The 25,000-nt window shown below is 47.4% G+C and overlaps 1 protein-coding gene across 2 annotated transcripts in view; it reads right to left on the reverse strand.

Annotated features, from left to right (window-relative positions):
• TBCE (tubulin folding cofactor E) overlaps positions 1-25,000 on the reverse strand; it is a 517,370-nt gene that overhangs the window by 99,596 nt on the left and 392,774 nt on the right. For both annotated transcript variants that reach the window (XR_010176094.1, XM_063917562.1), the window contains exon 15: positions 7,887-8,040. Coding sequence is in view for 1 of the 2 variants with exons in the window: in XM_063917562.1 (XP_063773632.1) it covers positions 7,887-8,040 (154 nt within the window). In the remaining variant the exon portion in view is untranslated. The remainder of the gene's footprint in view (positions 1-7,886; positions 8,041-25,000) is intronic.

Consider the following 25,000-nt stretch of genomic DNA (forward strand, 5'->3'; position numbering starts at 1 on the left):
CAGGGTGCACCCACACAGTCCCTAAACACTCCCCAATCGTTTTGATTAACACACTTTGGGCTAATTACTTCTATAATCACAGAACATATTGACTAAGCGAGCAGAGGTCGGCTGTTTGTGCACCCAAGTGAAGCCTCTCTGAGTACACCCCCTGCCACTGAGCATGCACAACAAATTGAAATTCCCTATCTATAAAATGGAGCATATTTTACTAAATACATAAAAAAAAAAACCCTGCAACTTTCAAAACAAAAACAAAAACAAAAAACTTAACCACAAAAGGCCTTAAACGGAAACAAGATTTATCTAACAAAACAAACCCCTAATCTTAACTCTGCCCTGAGTTATACCTTCCCAAAGATATAGCAAAAAAGGTGAAAAACGAGATTTATGGTAAGAACTTACCGTTGTTAAATCTCTTTCTGTGAGGTACACTGGTCTCAACAAGGAATAACATCGGGGTGTAGAGTAGGATCTTGATCCGAGGCACCAACAGGCTCAAAGCTTTAACTGTTCCCAAGATGCACAGCGCCGCCTCCTCTATAACCCCGCCTCCATGCACAGGAGCTCAATTTCGTTAACCAGCCCAATGTATTAGCAGTTACCAGAGACGACCATCGCTCGTAGCCAATTACACCACACACTCACCACAGGAGAGGGTGTCAGCGGCTATGCCATACCATCCCAAAGAAACTAGGTGCGTCAGGGTTGGCGCCTTGTGGAGCCCAGTGCATACTTGCCTACCTGGCCCTCTCCATGAGGGAGAAAATGCTCTGTTCCTGGATTTTCCTGGTAATGTATGAATGCCATCACCTGTGATGAAACACCTTTCTTATCAATTAAATAGCTCACCTCAGGTGATGGCAATCATACATTACCAGGAAAGTCCAGGAACAGAGCATTTTCTCCCTCATGGAGAGGGTCAGGTAGGCAAGTATGGCCCAGTGTACCTCGCAGAAAGAGATTTAACAACGGTAAGTTCTTACCATAAATCTCGTTTTCTGCTGCGGGGTACACTGGGCTCCACAAGGAATAACATCGGGGATGTCCTAAAGCAGTTCCTTATGGGAGGGGACGCACTGTAGCGGGCACAAGAACATGGCATCCAAAGGAAGCATCCTGGGAGGCGGAAGTAACGAAGGCATAGAACCGAATGAACGTGTTCCCTGAGGACCACGTAGCCGCTTTGCACAATTGTTCAAGGGTCGCACCACGGTGGGCAGCCTAAGAAGCTACACCCGACCGAGTAGAATGGGCTTTGATGGTAGCAGGAACCGGATGACCAGCCTGTACATAAGCATGTGCAATCACCATTCTAATCCATCTTGCCAGTGTCTGCTTGGAAGCAGGCCAGCCACGTTTGTGAAAACCAAACAGTACGAAAAGAGAATCGGATTTCATAATGGAGGATGTTGTCTTCACATAGATAAGGAAAGCCCGTACTACATCCAAAGACTGCTCTTTGGAAGACAACTCAGGAGAATTAAAGGCCGGAACCAAAATCTCCTGGTTAAGGTGGAAGGAAGACACCACCTTGGGTAAATAACCCGGCCGCGTTCTAAGAACCGCCCAGTCACGGTGAAAAATCAGATGGGGAGTCTTACAGGATAAGGCCCCCAAGTCCGAGGCACTTCGAGCTGACGCAATAGCCAGCAAAAACAGCACCTTAAGGGAAAGTCACTTAAGGTCAGCAGATGCAAGAGGTTCAAACGGAGACTCTTGCAAGGCCTCCAAAACCACCGACAGATCCCAAGGGCCCACAGATGGCACATAAGGAGGCTGAATTCGCAACACGCCCTGAGTGAATGTATGGACATCAGTTAGGGCAGCAATCTTTGTCTGAAACCAGACCAACAAGGCAGAGATGTGAACCTTGAGGGAAGCCAGACGCAGGCCTAAGTCCAGGCCTTGTTGTAGAAAGGCCAATAGTTTGGCCGTACTAAACTTGAAAACGTCATGATTGTGAGGAGCACACCAAGTAAAGTAAGCATTCCAGATCCTATGGTAGATCCGAGCAAAAGCCGGCTTGCGGGCCTTCAACATAGTTTAAACGACCGCCTCAGAAAAACCTTTGGCCCTCAGGACGGTAGCTTCAAGAGCCACGCCGTCAAAGCCAGACAGGCCAAATCCTGGTAAACACAAGGGCCCTGAACGAGGCGATCTAGATGTTGTGGAAGTAGAAGGGGGCGATCCAACGAGAGGCCCTGTAGATCGGAGAACCAGTGCCACCTGGGCCACGCTTGAACTTCTGTATTACTCTGGCCAGGAGTGACACCGGAGGGAACACATACGGCAGCTGAAAGTTCCACGAACGCTGCTTGAGGATCCCTTGTCCTTGCTCCGAAGACCGGTACCTTGCGATTGTGTCGAGATGCCATCAGGTCCACATCTGCAAGGCCCCACTTGTCCACGAGTTGAAACCGGTAGATGGTGTTCTGCCCACTGAAGAATCCTTGATACTTCCCTCATTGCCATGCAGTTTCGAGTGCCGCCTTGTTGATTGATGTACGCCACCGAGGTGGCGTTATCCGATTGCACTTGAACAGGTCTGTTCTGTATCAGATGCTGGGCCATTGTCAAAGCATTGAACATTGCCCGCAGTTCCAGAATGTTTATCGGGAGTAGAGACCTCTCCTCGGTCAACCGACCCTGGAGAGAGTATTGTTCCAACACCGCACCCCAACATCTCAGACTGGCATCCGTCGTCAGCAGGACCCAGTTGGATATCCAGAAGGGACGCCCCTGCTCAATCGATGGTACTGCAGCCACCAGCTCAGCGACAGGTGGACATCTGGAGACAAGGAGATCATGTGAGATCTGATCCGGTGAGGCAGGCCATCCCACTTGGACAGAATCAACTTCTGCAGAGGGCGAGAATGGAATTGAGCATACTCCACCATGTCGGAAGCCAACACCATGAGACCTAGCACTTGCATTTCCGAATGTATCGACACTTGCGGACGAGATAGGAAGCATCGAATCCTGTCCTGAAGCTACAGGACTTTCTCCTGAGACAAGAACAACCGTTAGTTGTGAGTGTCCAATAACGCTCCCAGATGAACCATGCTCCGAGCAGGGACCAGGGAGGATTTCTTCAAGTTGATCAGCCACCCGTGGGCTTTCATGCACTGGACCATCAGATCGAGATGACACAGGAGAAGTTCTGGGGAATTTGCCAGGATCAACAAATCATCCAAGTACATAAGGATCCTGACCCCTTGACAGCGGAGTGTAGCCGTCATGACCGCCATTACTTTGGTGAAAACTCGGGAAGCCGTTGTCAAACCAAAGGGTAATGCCCGAAACTGGTAATGAAGATTGCCCACCGCAAACCTGAGGTACTGCTGATGAGACACTGCAATAGGAATATGCAGGTAGGCATCCTGTATGTCCAGGGATACCATATAGTCCCCAGGTTTCAAGGCCAGAACAATAGAGCGAGGAGTTTACATACGAAACTTGGAGACCCGCACATACTTGTTCAAAGACTTCAGATTGAGAATGGGCCGCGAGGACCCGTTCGGATTCGGGACTAGGAGAATCGGTGAATAGTACCGCTTGCCTCTCTGAGCCTGTGGACAGGAGGGAATGTACCACCGGAATGCAGAGTGTTTGCCTTTGTCGGATCCAGAGGAACATCTGTCAGACAAAATCGATGAGGATGACGATTCTTGAAGGACACGGCGTAACCTCGAGTGACGACTTCCTTTACCCAGGTATCTGAAGTGGTCTTCAACCATTCCTGGGCAAAACCTAGAAGTCGGCCCCCCACCCTGGGATACCCAAGAGGGAGGCCAGCCCAGTCCTGCGGCAGGCTTGTCAGTTCTGGAAGCAGGCTGACGGGCAGTCCAGGCTCGCTTTGGTCTGGGCTTTACAGGTCTGGAAGCATGAGTTTGCTTTGGGTACGCCTGACCTTTTGCTTTACCTGGAGGACGAAAGGGCCGAGGGAAAGTACTTTTAGCCTTCTGTGCGGAAGGAACCATACTAGGTAGGCAAGCCGTTTTGGCAGTAGCCAGATCAGCCACAATCTTATTGAGGTCCTCTCCAAAGAGAATGTCTCCTTTGAAAGGAAGCACCTCCAGGGTTTTCTTTGAATCCATATCCACCGACCAGGATATCAACCAAAGGATACGCCTGGCCTAGAAGGACGTAGCAACAGCCTTGGCCGCCAGCACCCCGGCATCGGAGGCCGCCTCCTTAAGGTACAGAGAAGCCGTGGTAATATATGAGAGACATTGTTGAGCATGCTCAGATGCGTTATGAGGCAACTCCTCAACAGCTTCAGCAGCCCAAGTTGCTGCATTGGTTGGCCTATGCACCACCCCCGTTAGGGTGTAAATTGCTTTCAAACAACCCTCCACACGTCTACCAGTCTGTTCCTTCAGAGAGGTGACGGTAGTTACTGGCAGAGCAGAGGAAACTACCATGCGTGCCACATGAGAATCTACAGGCGGAGGAGTTTCCCAATTTTTGCATAGCTCCGCGGAGAGACGATATCGAGCCATCAGTCTCTTATTCGGTGTGAATTTTGTCCCCGGGTTTTCCCAGGACTCCTGACGTATGTCAGCCAGATGTTGAGAATGAGGTAAAACTTGTTTAACCTTCTTACGTTTAAATACAGCCTTTTAGAGACAGCCTCAGGCTCAGGATCATCAGAGACTTGAAGAATGAGCCTAATTGCCTCAATCAAGTCAGGGACATCCACCAATGACTTCCCTTCCCCATCAGAAGCGTCTGAGTCAGTGTCTGTAAGATCAGTATATGCACCATCCTCCTCAGAGGACGTGTCTGGGATAACAGTGGATTGTGAGGAGGTAATAGCCCGTTTAGACGTCTTAGTCTTAGGCGGGCGAGAGTGACATTTAGATTTAGTCAGTGACCGGTTCAATTGCTGTAACTGAGTGGAGATTTGATCTGCCCATGGCGGATTAATAGCAGGGACCATGAACTGCTGCATTGGCACAGGTGGTCCCACAGGGGGCGCCAATTTAGTTCCAAGCGTGTTTAACAGCGTGGAAAAGATAGCCCAAGGTGGGTCATTTGTTGCCCCCGGTGCTACAGACCCACTGGGGGGTAAGGAACCCCCTGAACATGAACTCTCTGCTGCCAAATTTTCCTCCAAAATGTCTGTGGCATCACCACCACGTAATGTGGGAGAAGCACCAGCCCCGTTGCCTCGTGTAGCTGACATAACAAGTAGCACAATATCGGGTAACCAGGTACAAATCTTAGCAGCGATATACCTATCAAGAACCCCCAGTGAAGTCTGAATATGTCAGCACAAACCGGGAATCCTAGAGATATATGGTGACTATGAATCACAAGTATAAATACACAGCAAGTATAGTAACATAGTATCTGAGGTTGAAAAAAGACAATTGTCCACCGAGTTCAACCTATTTGTGGTCTCCTATGCATGATGATTTGACTAAAATTTCTGACTGATGCTGCTGTCAGCCGTTGCATTTTATCCCTATTTATAGTAACTATAATGCATGACTATGCACCATACCCCTGGATATCCTTATCCATTAGGAATTTATCTAACCCATTCTTAAAGGTGTTGACAGATTTCGCCATTACAACTCCCTCAGGCAGGGAATTCCAAACACGTATTGTCCTTACCGTGAAAGCCTTTACGCCGTATTGTGCGGAATCTCCTCTCCTCTAACCTGAGCGAGTGTCCATGAGTCCTCTGTGTTGATCTAACCAAAAACAGGTCCCGCGCAAGCTCTGTGTATTGTCCCCTTATATATTTGTAGATGTTGATCATATCCCCTCTTAGTCTCCGCTTTTCCAATGTAAACATGCCTAGTCTTTCAAGCCTTTCCTTGTATTCCATCGTCTCCATGCCCTTAATTAGTTTGGTCGCCCTCCTCTGAACCTTTTCTAGCTCCAGGATAATCTTTTTGTAGTACGGTGCCCAGAATTGTACACAGTATTCAAGGTGTGGCCTCACTAGTGATTTATATAACGGGAGTATAATACTCTCGTCCCTAGCATCAATACCCCATTTTATGCATGCTAATATCTTATTAGCCTTCTTTGCTGCAGTCCTACTTTGGGTACTACTGCTTAGTTTGCTATCTATGAGGACACCTAAGTCCTTTTCCAGTACAGAATCCCCTAATTTTACCCCATTTAGTAGGTAGTTGTAATTTTTGTTCTTGTTACCACAGTGCATTACCTTACACTTGTCTGTGTTGAAGCGCATTCTCCATTTGGCTGCCCATGCTTCTAATTTAACTAAGTCGTTCTGAAGAGACTCGGCATCCTCCTCTGTATTTATAGCCTTACACAATTTGGTATCATCTGCAAAAATTGACACCATGCTCTCTAGACCTTCTGTTAGGTCGTTAATGAAAATATTGAACAATAGCGGTCCTAATACTGAGCCTTGCGGCACACCACTTTGCACTTCAGTCCAAGTTGAAAAAGATCCATTAACCACAACGCGCTGCTCCCTATTATCTAACCAGTTTTTGACCCAAGTGCATATTGTGCTTCCTAGCCCTGATTCTTGTAGCTTGTAGATAAATCTCATGTGTGGTACAGTATCGAACGCTTTGGCAAAGTCTAAAAAGATTACATCCTCGTCTTTACCCTGATATCTTGTGAACAAAACCCTATATTATACAGAAAACCTGATACACTTAGCCCCCTCAGGTACTGGAATATAGGAGTAGCACGCTGAGTGAAATACTCTATATGGCAGCAACGCAGCAGCTACATGCACACACACATATATAGTCACAAGCGTACCATGCAGAAATTATGCACCATAAAACTGCACTGGACTAGCAATACAAAGTAATGCTCAGTATAGCTATATGTGTCAACAATAGATATAACAAAGCACAGTAGATACAGGATGTATATCACGGGTGTTTGTACCTACACAACCCTGAATGTATGCACTCTTTCTTAACGAACACTGTCCCAGTGACAGGTAGAATATTTAAGTGTCCTGTAAAATGTACAGCCCTGGCGATCAGGTGGCCTTATAGAGGAGGATTTGCCTCAGCAGTCCCAGGAGCAGCTCAGCTCCGATGTGATGGCTGCTGACAGGGAGTGAGGGAGAGATATGCAGCTCCAGGGCGGGAACATTAACAGAAATGGCGCCCTGGGGCTGGGGGAGGGGCTACAGGTTAGGTCTTCTCTCCCTGCTGGCATCCCCACCGGGCGCTGCAGGCTAGGAAAAAAACAGGGCTTTATAGAGGGAAAGCCCCCATACGTGTGCCCAGTGTCCTTGGTGGCTAGTGGAGTGGCTGCCCAGTAACAGTGTCCACGCCAGCGCGCACGCAGGCCCGTCTCCCACTGCCGCGCCAGATCACGGTTAACAGCGGCCAAAGACACCCTTTACCTCCCCATGTACCTGCAGTCACGCGATCCCGGAGGGCAGCGGTGGTTGTGTGTGACTAACCAGAAGTTCACCGGAGCCTCCACTGTAGTGATCCGGCAACCAGGACGCGGGAGTATACAACTCCGCTGGGGGTGATGGAGCTGCAGCTAAGAATGTCTATCTGACATTAACTGCAGCAGCCCTTGAAGTCTTGAAAGTATTCGTATCTTCTTTCTTCAAAAAGCTATAATATGGGCTGCAAAGGCAGCCCCCCTGTTGTATGCCTGCTTACTGCATGGCACCAACTTACAAACTGAGCTCTTGTGCACGGAGGCGGGGTTATAGAGGAGGAGGCGCTGTGCATCTTGGGAACAGTCAAAGGTTTGAGCCTGTTGGTGCCTCGGATCACCCCCCGATGTTAATCCTTGTGGAGCCCAGTGTACCCCTGCAGCAGAAACTTTTTTTTTTTTTAGAATTTTTTTTCTAACTCCTTTTACAAGGTTACAGAGTAATGAAATTCTGAAAAGAAACAACCCTTTCTTACTTTCTACAAGAGTGATGTATCGTGGATGTTCTATTAGAAACTCCATGGATGGGTTATTAAGTTCACTGTTCTGATTTCCACCTGCTTTTAACCAGTCAAATCCAAACTTTTTTCTATAGTCAAGTTCAGCTCCCTCCCTCTCCTTCAGAAGGATCTGTCCAAAACATAATAGCAGTTAGTAATAAAAAAGTAATAATGAACAACCAATTGCAAAATATAAAGATAACAGTCAAATATTATTTGATTAATCCACAAATTAAAATTTTAAGATAGCATCATATTTACCCACACTTGCCATCTCCTAAATTTTAGGGAGTTCTCCTAGACTTCTGGGACATCAGGAGACCCTCTGAATCCTGACTACTTACCTAGTAAGTGGCGGGGGCATGGACCAGTAATTCCCCACAAAAGGCATGCCTCATCACTGACCTTTTACCCTGCTGCATGATGCAGAAATTTATTATGCATTATGATGCGGAGGCAGTGCTATAGTGACAAAATTTGAGCTGCCACACCCACTGCATTTGCAACTTCTACATACAGAAGATATTACCATTGTAGTTGACAAAGTACAATATTATATACAATATAATAATATAGTACGAATACATTAAATATGTTCGCTTAAATAAATTGGTATAGCAAACTGTGAAATCTAGTATGAGTCAAGAGCTTAACATTGTAAAATTAGCTATGATAATAAACAGTTTAAAATATATAAATACAGTATATGTATATAAAATGTAAATAAAATAAAAAAAATCAATCCCAAAATAAGCTTCAAAGAAAGTCCAAAAAGTTTAAATACATACAAGGAGAGGGCAATTGTCACAAGGTACCAGCATCCAACCTTTTCCCTGACAGCTTTGTGCCACCAACACCACAAAAATGTATGACATTGGGGTATCATAATTCTCAGTGATTTACGCAGTAGTGTACAGTGCACATCCCAAGAATTGAAATGCCCCCATTCTATATAATAAAAGGCTAATGCTGCTCCTCACCACAGTGTAGGGGGTAAGTGTTTTGCGCGCCATCTTCGAGTTAGTAAGTTTGGGTAGACACTGGAATGATCTCGGGCCGATATGTCATTTCTTAATGAATCAGAACATAATATAGGCTGAATCGCTCAGTGTGTATGGCCAATCTTCGTGCTCCTGAAGTCGCATGTGATATTGTCAGGCATCGCATGTGACGCCATGAGGTAATGAAGAACGAAATGTGGGATAATAGGATTTTGGTACTTACCAGATAAATCTTTTTCTTTGAATCCATAGGGGGCAGTGGAGTACTCTTGGGATATGGACGGTGCAATAGCAGGGATAGGCACATTTAAATATGTAAATGTGTAACCCTCCATACTCCCAAGATGCCTCAGTGTTTTTTACTGGGTCGAACAGGAGCAAAAGAGAGGATGAACAATGGAGAATTACATATAATATAACGAGCAACTAGAAAGTTCAAACAACAACAGATAACAATCACCTTAAACTTCAAACAAGCAGGTGATAATGTGTACTATAAGTATAAACAGAACCTACCAAAATACAGGTGAAACTGCTCTGGGTGGGCGTCCAGTGCCCCCTATTGATTCAAAGAAAAGGATTTATCTGGTAAGTACCAAAATCCTATTTTCTTTTTCATCCACAAGGGATCACTGGAGTACTCTTGGGACGTACCAAAGTTTCCCCCTTGGGCAGGAGAGCTGGTTGGCACCTGTAACACTAGACAGCCAAAGCTAGATGCTGATGCCGCAAACGTTATCAAACTTGTAAAAGTGCACAAACATGTGCACTGATGACCATGTAGCTGCATGGCAAAGTTATGTCGTGGAAGCCCCATGGCCTGCTGCCCATGACGTTCCCACAGAACGCGTGGAATTTGCTGAAATAGATGCAGGCGGTTGTAACTAGTATGAAAGTAAACCTGACAAATGGTAAGCTTAATCCACCTAACCAACTTCTGTGTGGAAGCTGGCCAACCTACCTTGACTGCATTAGAGAGAACAAACAACGTATTCGTTTTCCGTACTGTTCATGTTTGGCCTACATTGGGGGTCATTCCGAGTTGATCGCTAGCTGCCGTTGTTCGCTGCATAGCGATCAGTGAAAAAATGGATAATCTGCGTATGCACCGCAATGCACACGCACGTCGTACGGGTACAAAGTCCTTTGTGTTTTTGAACTGGTTCTATTGACGATTCCAATCGCACAGCCGAATGCAAGGAGATTGACAGGAAGTGGGAGTTTCTGGGTGGCAACTGACAGTTTTCTGGGAGTGTTTGGAAAAACGCAGGCGTGGCCGGGCGTTTGCTGGGCGGGTATCTGACATCATTACCGTGTCACTCGTCGCAGCAATCATCGCACAGAATAAGAAACTACAGGGCTGGTCTTGTTCTGCACAAAATGTGTTTGCTGTCGCGCGTCTGCACAGGTGTTCACACTCCTGCAAAGCAAAAATACACTCCCCCATGGGCGGCGACTTTGCGTTTGCACGGCTGCTAAAAGTAGCTAGCGAGTGATCAACTCGGAATGAGGGTCATAATGCGAAGCGCAAGAACCACATCCAAAGTAGCTGGAGGTCAGGAACCTTCTAAGAAAACAGGAACTAGGATTGATTGATTTCTGTGAAAAGAGGATGTCCGAAGTTCCGTTCTGTCATCATGAAACACCAGATACGGTGGTTTGCATGACCACGCACCAAATTCTGAAACACGTCTTGCTGAAGCTAAGGCTAGGAGAAAAACTGATTTCCCAAGTGAGAATCCTAACCTCCACTTGTTGTGATGGTATCAAAAAGTCAGGACTACCAAAAATCTAAACTAGATTCAAGTCCCATGGAGCTGTAGGTGGTATAAACGGAGGTTGAACTCTAAGGACACCTTCTAGGAACGTATGCACTGTTGGCAAAAGAGCCAAACAGCGCCGAGAGAAAATCGACAAGGCAGAGAGCTGCACCTTTAGTGTCATTAGACGTAGTCCTCCATCTAACCCAGTCTGAAAATTAGGAAAAGACGGGATAACATGAAAGAAGATGTCGTCACATGCGAGCTTCACACCAACAAATATAAGCCCGACAAATTGCGTGGCTTCCTAGCACGTAACATGGTTGGTATATCGACTCTGGAATACTCTCTAGTCTTAAGTGAGCGTTTTTAACAGCCACCCCAGCAACGCAGTCGCGCTAAATCGGGGTAAAGAAACAGACCCTGTTGCATAAGGTCTGGACGAAGTGGACATGGATCATCTGCGAGTAGACCGCAGAGATCCGAGAACCACGCTCTCCGAGGCCAATAGCCACAAGAATGATGGTCATGGACTCCCTCTCGATCCTTTTGAGCCACCAAGGAAGCAGCAGAAATAGTGGAAATATATACATAAGGCTATACAGCCAAGCTATTGTGAGAGCATCCACTGCCACAGCCCTATAGATCTCTTGTTGTGGACACATACATTGGTGTCTGATGATATTGGCGAGATGCCCTGAAATCCACCTGTGGGTAACCCCACTGCTGGACTAACATTTGGAACACTTCTGGATGTAAAGCCCATTCTCCTGGATGAATTCCTGATGATTGAGATAATCTGCTTCTTAGTTGTCCACTCCCAGAAGGAACACTGCTAATAATATCACTTGGTGATGCTCAGCCCAATTGAGAAATCGAGCAACTTCTCGCATGGCCATGCGACTTTGAGTTCCTTATTGATGTATGCAACTGCCATCGCGTGGTCCGATTGAACCTGAACAGTCTGAAACTAGAATATGTGAACTGCCTGCTGCAGAGCGTTGTAAATTGCCCTGAGTTCCAGAACCTTTATTGACAGAAATCTTTGTCGGTGTGACCACAGACACTGAACTCTCCAACCTCTGAGACTTGCATCTGCCATTAGAACTATCCAATTCCAGACTCCAAACCATTTTTCCACGGTGAGATTTTTATTTGGAGCCACCCGAGTATCGATCTTTGGCCCTTGGAGACAACTGCACCATCTGATGAATTTGTAGATGAAAGTCTGAAGATCTAGCTGAAAGGGACGTGAGTGAAACCCTCCGATCCGGAGTGCTTCGAAAGACGCCACCACCTTTCCTAACAGTCGAATGCACAAGTGCACCAAGGCCAATCGTAGTTTGAGCACTAATTGTACTAGATGATGAATACTTTGTGCTCTTCTGGCAGGTAAATGCGTTGATCTACTTTATCCAGAATCATTTCTAGAAACTGAATTTGTGGAGACGGGACTAGGCTTGATTGATTTTTTTTTCTTCTGTAATTGACAAGCAAACCATGCTGAACTAGTACATGGTACGTCAATAAGGCATTGTGAAGGAGTATTTGTGGAGACGAAACCTTGATGAGAAGGTCGTCTAAATACTAGAGATGAGCGGGTTCGGTTCCTCGGAATCCGAACCCGCCCGAACTTCAGCTTTTTTTACACGGATCCGAGCGACTCGGATCTTCCCGCCTTGCTCGGTTAACCCGAGCGCGCCCGAACGTCATCATGACGCTGTCGGATTCTCGCGAGGCTCGGATTCTATCGCGAGACTCGGATTCTATATAAGGAGCCGCGCGTCGCCGCCATTTTCACACGTGCATTGAGATTGATAGGGAGAGGACGTGGCTGGCGTCCTCTCCATTTAGATTATAAGAGAGAGAGATTTACTGGAGCTTAGGACTAGGAGGAGTACTGTAGAAGTGTAGAGAGTGCAGAGAGTTTACTAGTGAGTGACCACCAGACAGTGCAGTTTATTTAATATATCCGTTCTCTGCCTGAAAAAAGCGATACACACAGTGACTCAGTCACATACCATATCTGTGTGCACTGCTCAGGCTCAGCCCAGTGTGCTGCATCATCTATATATATTATATATCTGTCTGACTGCTCAGCTCACACAGCTTATAATTGTGGGGGAGACTGGGGAGCACTGCAGTGCCAGTTATAGGTTATAGCAGGAGCCAGGAGTACATAATATTATATAGTGAGTGACCACCAGACAGTGCAGTTTATTTAATATATCCGTTCTCTGCCTGAAAAAAGCGATACACACAGTGACTCAGTCACATACCATATCTGTGTGCACTGCTCAGGCTCAGCCCAGTGTGCTGCATCATCTATATATATTATATATCTGTCTGGCTGCTCAGCTCACACAGCTTATAATTGTGGGGGAGACTGGGGAGCACTGCAGTGCCAGTTATAGGTTATAGCAGGAGCCAGGAGTACATAATATTATATTAAAATTAAACAGTGCACACTTTTGCTGCAGGAGTGCCACTGCCAGTGTGACTGACCAGTGACCTGACCACACTGACCACCAGTATAGTTAGTAGTATACTTATATTGTGATTGCCTGAAAAAGTTAAACACTCGTCGTGTGACTTCACTTGTGTGTTGTTGTTTTTTTTATTCTATAAAAATAAAACTCATTCTGCTGACAGACAGTGTCCAGCAGGTCCGTCATTATATAATATATACCTGTCCGGCTGCAGTAGTGATATATATATATTTTTTATATCATTTATCATCCAGTCGCAGCAGACACAGTACGGTAGTTCACGGCTGTGGCTACCTCTGTGTCTGCACTCGGCAGTCCGTCCGTCCATAATTGTATACCACCTAACCGTGGTTTTTTTTTCTTCTTTATACATACATACTACTACGACATCTCTTTATCAACCAGTCTATATTAGCAGCAGACACAGTACAGTACGGTAGTTCACGGCTGTGGCTACCTCTGTGTCTGCACTCGGCAGGCAGTCCGTCCATAATTGTATACCACCTAACCGTGGTTTTTTTTTCTTTCTTCTTTATACATACATAGTTACATAGACATCTCTTTATCAACCAGTCTATATTAGCAGCAGACACAGTACAGTACGGTAGTTCACGGCTGTGGCTACCTCTGTGTCTGCACTCGGCAGGCAGTCCGTCCATAATTGTATACCACCTAACCGTGGTTTTTTTTTCTTTCTTCTTTATACATACATAGTTACATAGACATCTCTTTATCAACCAGTCTATATTAGCAGCAGACACAGTACAGTACGGTAGTTCACGGCTGTGGCTACCTCTGTGTCTGCACTCGGCAGGCAGTCCGTCCATAATTGTATACCACCTAACCGTGGTTTTTTCTTCTTCTTTATACATACATACTACTACGACATCTCTTTATCAACCAGTCTATATTAGCAGCAGACACAGTACAGTACGGTAGTTCACGGCTGTGGCTACCTCTGTGTCTGCACTCGGCAGGCAGTCCGTCCATAATTGTATACCACCTAACCGTGGTTTTTTTTTCTTTCTTCTTTATACATACATAGTTACATAGACATCTCTGTATCAACCAGTCTATATTAGCAGCAGACACAGTACAGTACGGTAGTTCACGGCTGTGGCTACCTCTGTGTCTGCACTCGGCAGGCAGTCCGTCCATAATTGTATACCACCTAACCGTGGTTTTTTTTTTCTTTCTTCTTTATACATATATAGTTACATAGACATCTCTTTATCAACCAGTCTATATTAGCAGCAGACACAGTACAGTACGGTAGTTCACGGCTGTGGCTACCTCTGTGTCTGCACTCGGCAGGCAGTCCGTCCATAATTGTATACCACCTAACCGTGTTTTTTTTTTCTTTCTTCTTTATACATACATAGTTACATAGACATCTCTTTATCAACCAGTCTATATTAGCAGCAGACACAGTACAGTACGGTAGTTCACGGCTGTGGCTACCTCTGTGTCTGCACTCGGCAGGCAGTCCGTCCATAATTGTATACCACCTAACCGTGGTTTTTTTTTCTTTCTTCTTTATACATACATACTACTACGACATCTCTTTATCAACCAGTCTATATTATTAGCAGCAGACACAGTACAGTACGGTAGTTCACGGCTGTGGCTACCTCTGTGTCTGCACTCGGCAGGCAGTCCGTCCATAATTGTATACCACCTAACCGTGGTTTTTTTTTCTTTCTTCTTTATACATACATAGTTACATAGACATCTCTTTATCAACCAGTCTATATTAGCAGCAGACACAGTACAGTACGGTAGTTCACGGCTGTGGCTACCTCTGTGTCTGCACTCGGCAGGCAGTCCATAATTGTATACTAGTATCCATCTCCATTGTTTACCTGAGGTGCCTTTTAGTTGTGCCTATTAAAATATGGAGAACAAAAATGTTGAGGTTCCAAAATTAGGGAAAGATCAAGATCCACTTCCACCTCGTGCTGAAGCTGCTGCCACTAGTCATGGCCGAGACGATGAAATGCCAGCAACGTCGTCTGCCAAGGCCGATGCCCAATGTCATAGTACAGAGCATGTCAAATCCAAAACACCAAATATCAGAAAAAAAAGGACTCCAAAACCTAAAATAAAATTGTCGGAGGAGAAGCGTAAACTTGCCAATATGCCATTTATGACACGGAGTGGCAAGGAACGGCTGAGGCCCTGGCCTATGTTCATGGCTAGTGGTTCAGCTTCACATGAGGATGGAAGCACTCAGCCTCTCGCTAGAAAAATGAAAAGACTCAAGCTGGCAAAAGCAGCACAGCAAAGAACTGTGCATTCTTCGAAATCCCAAATCCACAAGGAGAGTCCAATTGTGTCGGTTGCGATGCCTGACCTTCCCAACACTGGACGTGAAGAGCATGCGCCTTCCACCATTTGCACGCCCCCTGCAAGTGCTGGAAGGAGCACCCGCAGTCCAGTTCCTGATAGTCAGATTGAAGATGTCAGTGTTGAAGTACACCAGGATGAGGAGGATATGGGTGTTGCTGGCGCTGGGGAGGAAATTGACCAGGAGGATTCTGATGGTGAGGTGGTTTGTTTAAGTCAGGCACCCGGGGAGACACCTGTTGTCCGTGGGAGGAATATGGCCGTTGACATGCCAGGTGAAAATACCAAAAAAATCAGCTCTTCGGTGTGGAGGTATTTCACCAGAAATGCGGACAACAGGTGTCAAGCCGTGTGTTCCCTTTGTCAAGCTGTAATAAGTAGGGGTAAGGACGTTAACCACCTCGGAACATCCTCCCTTATACGTCACCTGCAGCACATTCATAATAAGTCAGTGACAAGTTCAAAAACTTTGGGTGACAGCGGAAGCAGTCCACTGACCAGTAAATCCCTTCCTCTTGTAACCAAGCTCACGCAAACCACCCCACCAACTCCCTCAGTGTCAATTTCCTCCTTCCCCAGGAATGCCAATAGTCCTGCAGGCCATGTCACTGGCAATTCTGACGATTCCTCTCCTGCCTGGGATTCCTCCGATGCATCCTTGCGTGTAACGCCTACTGCTGCTGGCGCTGCTGTTGTTGCTGCTGGGAGTCGATGGTCATCCCAGAGGGGAAGTCGTAAGACCACTTTTACTACTTCCACCAAGCAATTGACTGTCCAACAGTCCTTTGCGAGGAAGATGAAATATCACAGCAGTCATCCTACTGCAAAGCGGATAACTGAGGCCTTGGCATCCTGGGTGGTGAGAAACGTGGTTCCGGTATCCATCATTACTGCAGAGCCAACTAGAGACTTGTTGGAGGTACTGTGTCCCCGGTACCAAATACCATCTAGGTTCCATTTCTCTAGGCAGGCGATACCGAAAATGTACACAGACCTCAGAAAAAGAGTCACCAGTGTCCTAAAAAATGCAGCTGTACCCAATGTCCACTTAACCACGGACATGTGGACAAGTGGAGCAGGGCAGGGTCAGGACTATATGACTGTGACAGCCCACTGGGTAGATGTATGGACTCCCGCCGCAAGAACAGCAGCGGCGGCACCAGTAGCAGCATCTCGCAAACGCCAACTCTTTCCTAGGCAGGCTACGCTTTGTATCACCGCTTTCCAGAATACGCACACAGCTGAAAACCTCTTACGGCAACTGAGGAAGATCATCGCGGAATGGCTTACCCCAATTGGACTCTCCTGTGGATTTGTGGCATCGGACAACGCCAGCAATATTGTGTGTGCATTAAATATGGGCAAATTCCAGCACGTCCCATGTTTTGCACATACCTTGAATTTGGTGGTGCAGAATTTTTTAAAAAACGACAGGGGCGTGCAAGAGATGCTGTCGGTGGCCAGAAGAATTGCGGGACACTTTCGGCGTACAGGCACCACGTACAGAAGACTGGAGCACCACCAAAAACTACTGAACCTGCCCTGCCATCATCTGAAGCAAGAAGTGGTAACGAGGTGGAATTCAACCCTCTATATGCTTCAGAGGTTGGAGGAGCGGCAAAAGGCCATTCAAGCCTATACAATTGAGCACGATATAGTAGGTGGAATGCACCTGTCTCAAGCGCAGTGGAGAATGATTTCAACGTTGTGCAAGGTTCTGATGCCCTTTGAACTTGCCACACGTGAAGTCAGTTCAGACACTGCCAGCCTGAGTCAGGTCATTCCCCTCATCAGGCTTTTGCAGAAGAAGCTGGAGACATTGAAGGAGGAGCTAACACGGAGCGATTCCGCTAGGCATGTGGGACTTGTGGATGGAGCCCTTAATTCGCTTAACAAGGATTCACGGGTGGTCAATCTGTTGAAATCAGAGCACTACATTTTGGCCACCGTGCTCGATCCTAGATTTAAAGCCTACCTTGGATCTCTCTTTCCGGCAGACACAAGTCTGCTGGGGTTGAAAAACCTGCTGGTGACAAAATTGTCAAGTCAAGCGGAACGCGACCTGTCAACATCTCCTCCTTCACATTCTCCCGCAACTGGGGGTGCGAGGAAAAGGCTCAGAATTCCGAGCCCACCCGCTGGCGGTGATGCAGGGCAGTCTGGAGCGACTGCTGATGCCGACATCTGGTCCGGACTGAAGGACCTGACAACGATTACGGACATGTCGTCTACTGTCACTGCATATGATTCTCTCAACATTGATAGAATGGTGGAGGATTATATGAGTGACCGCATCCAAGTAGGCACGTCACACAGTCCGTACTTATACTGGCAGGAAAAAGAGGCAATTTGGAGGCCCTTGCACAAACTGGCTTTATTCTACCTAAGTTGCCCTCCCACAAGTGTGTACTCCGAAAGAGTGTTTAGTGCCGCCGCTCACCTTGTCAGCAATCGGCGTACGAGGTTACATCCAGAAAATGTGGAGAAGATGATGTTCATTAAAATGAATTATAATCAATTCCTCCGCGGAGACATTGACCAGCAGCAATTGCCTCCACAAAGTACACAGGGAGCTGAGATGGTGGATTCCAGTGGGGACGAATTGATAATCTGTGAGGAGGGGGATGTACACGGTGATATATCGGAGGGTGATGATGAGGTGGACATCTTGCCTCTGTAGAGCCAGTTTGTGCAAGGAGAGATTAATTGCTTCTTTTTTGGGGGGGGGTCCAAACCAACCCGTCATATCAGTCACAGTCGTGTGGCAGACCCTGTCACTGAAATGATGGGTTGGTTAAAGTGTGCATGTCCTGTTTTGTTTATACAACATAAGGGTGGGTGGGAGGGCCCAAGGACAATTCCATCTTGCACCTCTTTTTTCTTTTCTTTTTCTTTGCATCATGTGCTGATTGGGGAGGGTTTTTTGGAAGGGACATCCTGCGTGACACTGCAGTGCCACTCCTAAATGGGCCCGGTGTTTGTGTCGGCCACTAGGGTCGCTAATCTTACTCACACAGTCAGCTACCTCATTGCGCCTCTTTTTTTCTTTGCGTCATGTGCTGTTTGGGGAGGGTTTTTTGGAAGGGACATCCTGCGTGACACTGCAGTGCCACTCCTAGATGGGCCCGGTGTTTGTGTCGGCCACTAGGGTCGCTAATCTTACTCACACAGCTACCTCATTGCGCCTCTTTTTTTCTTTGCGTCATGTGCTGTTTGGGGAGGGTTTTTTGGAAGGGACATCCTGCGTGACACTGCAGTGCCACTCCTAGATGGGCCCGGTGTTTGTGTCGGCCACTAGGGTCGCTAATCTTACTCACACAGCTACCTCATTGCGCCTCTTTTTTTCTTTGCGTCATGTGCTGTTTGGGGAGGGTTTTTTGGAAGGGCCATCCTGCGTGACACTGCAGTGCCACTCCTAGATGGGCCCGGTGTTTGTGTCGGCCACTAGGGTCGCTAATCTTACTCACACAGCTACCTCATTGCGCCTCTTTTTTTCTTTGCGTCATGTGCTGTTTGGGGAGGGTTTTTTGGAAGGGACATCCTGCGTGACACTGCAGTGCCACTCCTAGATGGGCCCGGTGTTTGTGTCGGCCACTAGGGTCGCTTATCTTACTCACACAGTGACCTCGGTGCAAATTTTAGGACTAAAAATAATATTGTGAGGTGTGAGGTATTCAGAATAGACTGAAAATGAGTGTAAATTATGGTTTTTGAGGTTAATAATACTTTGGGATCAAAATGACCCCCAAATTCTATGATTTAAGCTGTTTTTTAGTGTTTTTTGAAAAAAACACCCGAATCCAAAACACACCCGAATCCGACAAAAAAAATTCGGTGAGGTTTTGCCAAAACGCGTTCGAACCCAAAACACGGCCGCGGAACCGAACCCAAAACCAAAACACAAAACCCGAAAAATTTCAGGCGCTCATCTCTACTAAATACGGAACTATTATCACTATCAGGGATCTGAGATGAGCTATCATCACAGACTTCACTTTGTGAATACCCGAGGCGCTGATGAGAGGCCAAACGGAAGCTGAAATGAATAATGGGTTTGCTGTACTGCAAACGTTAAGTACTCCTGATGCGGTGTAAGTACGCATCCTTGAGATCCAGCGAAATTATGAATGCCTATGGTTCTAAACCTGCAATCACTGACCGCAGGGATTCCATCTGGAATCTGTAGTAAGTGACATACCGATTGAGCCTTTTTAGGTTCAATATCGGTCTGATCGAGCCGTCCGGCTTTGGTACTACAAAAAGATTGGAACAAGACCCTTGACCGTGTGGTGTACTGGTGCCTGAAGTAAAACTGCTGAATCTACGCGATACAGGCAGACCTGTCTTGAAAAACAGCATCGGCGGTAGAAAATCAAACTCTATTTTGTAACCTCTGAACACAAAAATTGCGGATCCACCCATCTGTGGACGACTGAAGCCACGCCATGTGAAATGTTTTAAGGCGTGTTCCCACAATTGAAGATACGAGATGGGCTGGAAACCCATCATGCCACTGGTTTCTAATCTGGCTTTGTGCCTTGACAACTGTGAGTGGTTTGTTGAAAACCACGCTTTCTACCACGTGTACGCTGTACGGTTGTTCCTTGAGCACGGTCTCGAAAGGACTGAGGTCTTAAAAGATTTGAACACAGTCTAGCATATTGTCTTTTAGTAACTGGTGCGGCAACGGTAGGAAACAGACTCCCCCCCCCAGTAGCCTGAGAAATCTATTTGTCCAATTCAGGACAAAATAACATATATTGGGACTGCCAAGAAAGCAATCAAAGCACCCGTCGGCCCGTAATTAGTGAAGCTGAAAGCAGACAACTAATCTGTCCGACATCCATAGAAGCCGTACCTAAATTCTCAGGCGATTGACAAATGCGATCGGCGAAAAGTATAATCTGGTCTGAGGAAAGACCCTGTTGTAGGCCTAACCTGAGTTGTTTCGCTTAGCAACTACTGCCGTGTTAACCCAAACTCCAAATAAAGCAGGACCAAGCAACACTACTGCTGCTGTATATATTAAGTTTAACATGGACTCCAGAATACGTTCCGACGGGTCTTTTAGCGTTGTTGCAGCTGGGACTGGAATAGAGAACTTGTTTGAAAGTTTTGAAACTGAATAATCCACTGGCAGCGCATTTTCCCATTTAGTTGTCATAACCTGGAGAATGCCGGTTAGACAGAAATCGCTGTGGCATAGAAAACGAGATTTATGGTAAGAACTTACCGTTGTTAAATCTCTTTCTGCGAGGTACACTGGGCTCCACAAGGATTCACATCAAGGTGTAGAGTAGAATCTTGATCCGAGGCACCAACAGGCTCAAAGCTTTTGACTGTTCCCAAGATGCTCAGTGCCGCCTCCTCTATAACCCCGCCTCCATGCACAGGGAGCTCAGTTTCGTTAACCAGCCCAATGCAGTATCAGGTACCAGAGACGACAATCGCTCGTAGCCAAATACACCACACACACCCCACAGGAGAAGTTGTCAGCGGCTATGCCAAAACCAACCCAACAAAGCAAAGTGCGTCAGGGTGGGCGCCTTGTGGAGCCCAGTGTACCTCGCAGAAAGAGATTTAACAACGGTAAGTTCTTACCATAAATCTTGTTTTCTGCTGCGGGGTACACTGGGCTCCTCAAGGATTCACATCGGGGATGTCCTAAAGCAGTCCCTTATGGGAGGGGATGCACTGTAGCGGGCACAAGAACCCGGCGTCCAAAGGAGGCATCCTGGGAAGCGGTGGTATCGAAGGCATAGAACCTAATGAACATGTTCCCTGAGGACCACGTAGCCGCCTTGCACAATTGTTCAAGGGTCGCACCACGGTGGGCCGCCCAAAAAGGTCCAACCGACCAAGTAGAATGGGCTTTGATGGTAACAGGAACCGGACGACCAGCCTGTACATAAGCATGTGAAATCACCATTCTAATCCATCTGGTCAGAGTCTGCTTGGAAGCAGGCCAGCCACGTTTGTGAAAACCAAACAGCACAAAAAGAGAATCGGATTTCCTAATGGAGGAAGTTCTCTTCACATAGATACGGAGAGCCCGTACCACATCCAAAGACCGCTCTTTGGCAGACAACTCAGGAGAGTTAAAGGCCAGAACCACAATCTCCTGAGTTAAGGAGAAAGGAAGACACCACCTTGGGTAAATAACCTGGCCGCGTTCTAAGAACCGCCCGGTCACGGTGAAAAATCAAACAGGGAGACTTACAGGATAAGGCACCCAAGTCCGAGACCCTTCTAGCTGAAGCAATAGCGAGCAAGAATAACACCTTAAGGGAAAGCCACTTAAGGTCAGCAGAGGTAAGAGGCTCAAACAGAGACTCTTGTAAGGCCTCCAAAACCACCGACAGATCCCAGGGGGACACAGGTGGCATATAAGGAGGCTGAATCTGCAACACACCCTGAGTGGATGTATGGAAGGGTAACAATCTTTCTCTGAAACCAGACCGACAAGGCAGAGATATGAACCTTGAGGGAGGCCAGACACAGGCCTAAGTCCAGGCCTTGTTGTAGAAAAGCAAATAGTTTGGCCGTACTAAACTTGAAAACTTCATGATTGTGAGACCAAATAAAGTAAGCATTCCAGATCCTATGGTATATCCGAGCAGAAGCCGGCTTACGGGCCTTCAACATAGTTTGAACGACCGCCTCAGAAAAACCCTTAGACCTCAGGACGGAAGCCTCAAGAGCCATGCCGTCAAAGCCAGACAGGCCAAATCCTGGTAAACACAAGGGCCCTGAACAAGGAGGTCTGGTCGTTGTGGATGTAGAAGGGGACGATCCAACGAGAGGCCTTGTAGATCAGAGAACCAGTGCCGCATGGGCCACGTTGGAGCGACTAGAAGAAGATTTCCTCCTTCTTGCTTGAACTTCCGTATTACTCTGGGCAGGAGTGACACCGGAGGGAACACATACGGCAGCCGAAAGTTCCACGGGATTGACAGAGCATCCACGAACACTGCTTGAGGATCCCTTGTCCTTGCTCTGAAGACTGGAACCTTGTTATTGTGTCGAGACGCCATCAGGTCCACATCTGGTAGGTCCCACTTGTCCATGAGAACTTGAAACACTCCTGGATGTAGACTCCATTCTCCGGCGTGTACGTCCCGATGACTGAGATAGTCCGCCTCCCAGTTCAGAATGCCCGGAATGAACACTGCTGATATGGCTGGCAGATTGTGTTCTGCCCACTGAAGAATCCTTGATACTTCCCTTATTGCCATGCGGCTTCGAGTGCCGTCCTGATGATTGATGTACGCTACCGTGGTGGCGTTGTCCGATTGTACTTGAACAGGTCTGTTCTGTATGAGATGCTGGGCCATTGTCAATGCATTGAACACTGCCCGCAGTTCAAGAATGTTTATCGGGAGTAGAGACTCCTCCTTGGTCCACCGACCCTGGAGAGTGTTGTTCCAACACTGCGCCCCAACCTCTCAGACTGGCATCAGTCGTCAGCAGGACCCAGTTGGATATCCAGAAGGGATGGCCCCTGCTCAATCGTTGGTCGTGAAGCCACCAGCTCAGTGACAGGTGGACCACCGGAGATGGGGAGATCATGTGAGATCTGATCCGGTGAGGCAGGCCGTCTCACTTGGACAGAATTAACTTCTGCAGAGGGCGAGAATGGAATTGATGTCAGGCTCCGGAGCCTTACCTCCGGCGGGTGCTCCCGCGGGTTACCGTCCCATTGGTTGGCACGGCTGCAGCGGCAGGGAGCTGCTGGCGGCGGGTCCTCCTGGACGGATGTGCGGCTGCCGAAGGGCCGAGGGTCTGGAGAGCCGGGCGCTGCGTCGGGGATCGCTGCGGTAAGGTCTTCTGGTGGAGACACAGTATATAGTGTGTCAGAGACAGAAGCTGGCTAAAGCTGTGTGCTAACAGCTAAGTATTTCTCCTGTGCTGGGAGCAGCCATGTTGGAGACCAGAGTATTACCAATGAAGTTCAGCCAATCCTGCGTGTTCTCCCCTTACAAAAGGGGGCTGGCTCAGAGGGAGTGCAGTGCTTCAAGTTACCTCCTTGTGAAAGGTTCTCCAGCTCTGTGCTCCCAGGTTACTTATGGTTCCCTGGTCCTGGTTGCTCTCATCCATCGGTTACCTAAACGCTGCTGCAGTCTTGCTGTCTAAGTCCGTTATCACTCGTGGAAGCGCTCACGGGGTTCCAGGTCATAGAGGATCTCCAGGTGCTAACGGCGGTTCCCGCAGCAGTCTTCATTTATTCAAAGTCCAAGTTCTTCAGCCTCGTCTTTCAATCACAAACCACCGTCTTCATTTATTCGTCCAAGTTCTTCGCCTCGTCTTTAATCATAAAACACAGCCTTCAGTTCCTCTTTACTGGAGTTCTTCAGCTTCACTCTTCAAGTCATTTAACCACAGACTCTAATTCTTCCAGTATCTTCTATTTCTCCAATATTCGTGTACAGTTTGATTATTCATTAAAACTACAGTTATCTTCCTACGAAGTCCTCCTTTTCTTTACGCCCTCCGGCCTACGTTAAACACTTAGTTTGGCTTCCACCCCATGAGGAGGAATTACATTCAGCCACCTTGTTTACTCTCCTCACAGGTAGCTGTCCTTTCAGCCAAAACTCGGTTGTCGGAACCCCCACTTACGCCGAGCGTGACAGTTGAGCATACTCCACCATGTCGAAAGCCGACACCATGAGACCTAGCACTTGCATCGCCGAATGAATCGACACTTGCGGACAAGATAGGAAGCATCGAATCTTGTCCTGAAGTTTCAGGACCTTCTCCTGAGACAAGAACAACCGCTGGTTGTGAGAGTCCAATAACGCTCCCAGGTGTACCATGCTCCGAGCAGGAACCAGGAAGGATTTCTTCCAGTTGATCAGCCACCCATGGGCTTTCATGCACTGGACCGTCAGATCGAGATGACACAGGAGAAGTTCTGGGGAATTCGCCAGGATCAACAAATCGTCTAGGTACGGTAGGATCCTGACCCCTTGACGGCAGAGTGTAGCAGTCATGACCGCCATAACTTTGGTGAAAACTCGGGGAGCCGTTATCAAACCAAAGGGTAACACCCAAAATTGGTAATGAAGGTTCCCACCGCGAACCTTAGGTACTGCTGATGAGACACTGCAATGGGAATATGCAGTAGGCATCCTGTATGTCCAGGGAGACCATATAGTCCCCAGGCTCCAAGGCCAGAACAATAGAGCGCAGAGTTTCCATATGAAACTTGGAGACCCGCACATACTTGTTCAAGGACTTCAGATTGAGAATGGGCCGCGAGGACCCGTTCGGCTTCGGGAATAGAAACAGCGGTGAATAGTACCCCTTGCCTCTCTGAGCCAGAGGCGCCTGTACTACCACTCCTGTGGTCAGGAGAGAATGTACCACCGAATGCAGAGTGTTTGCTTTTGCCGGGTCCAGAGGAACATCTGTCAGGCAAAAACGATGAGGGGGACGATTCTTGAAGGGTACGGCGTAACCTCGAGTGACGACTTCCCTTACCCAGGTATCTG

This window comes from Pseudophryne corroboree, chromosome 4 (genome assembly GCF_028390025.1).
Source record: "Pseudophryne corroboree isolate aPseCor3 chromosome 4, aPseCor3.hap2, whole genome shotgun sequence".
NCBI classification, from domain to species: domain Eukaryota; kingdom Metazoa; phylum Chordata; class Amphibia; order Anura; family Myobatrachidae; genus Pseudophryne; species Pseudophryne corroboree.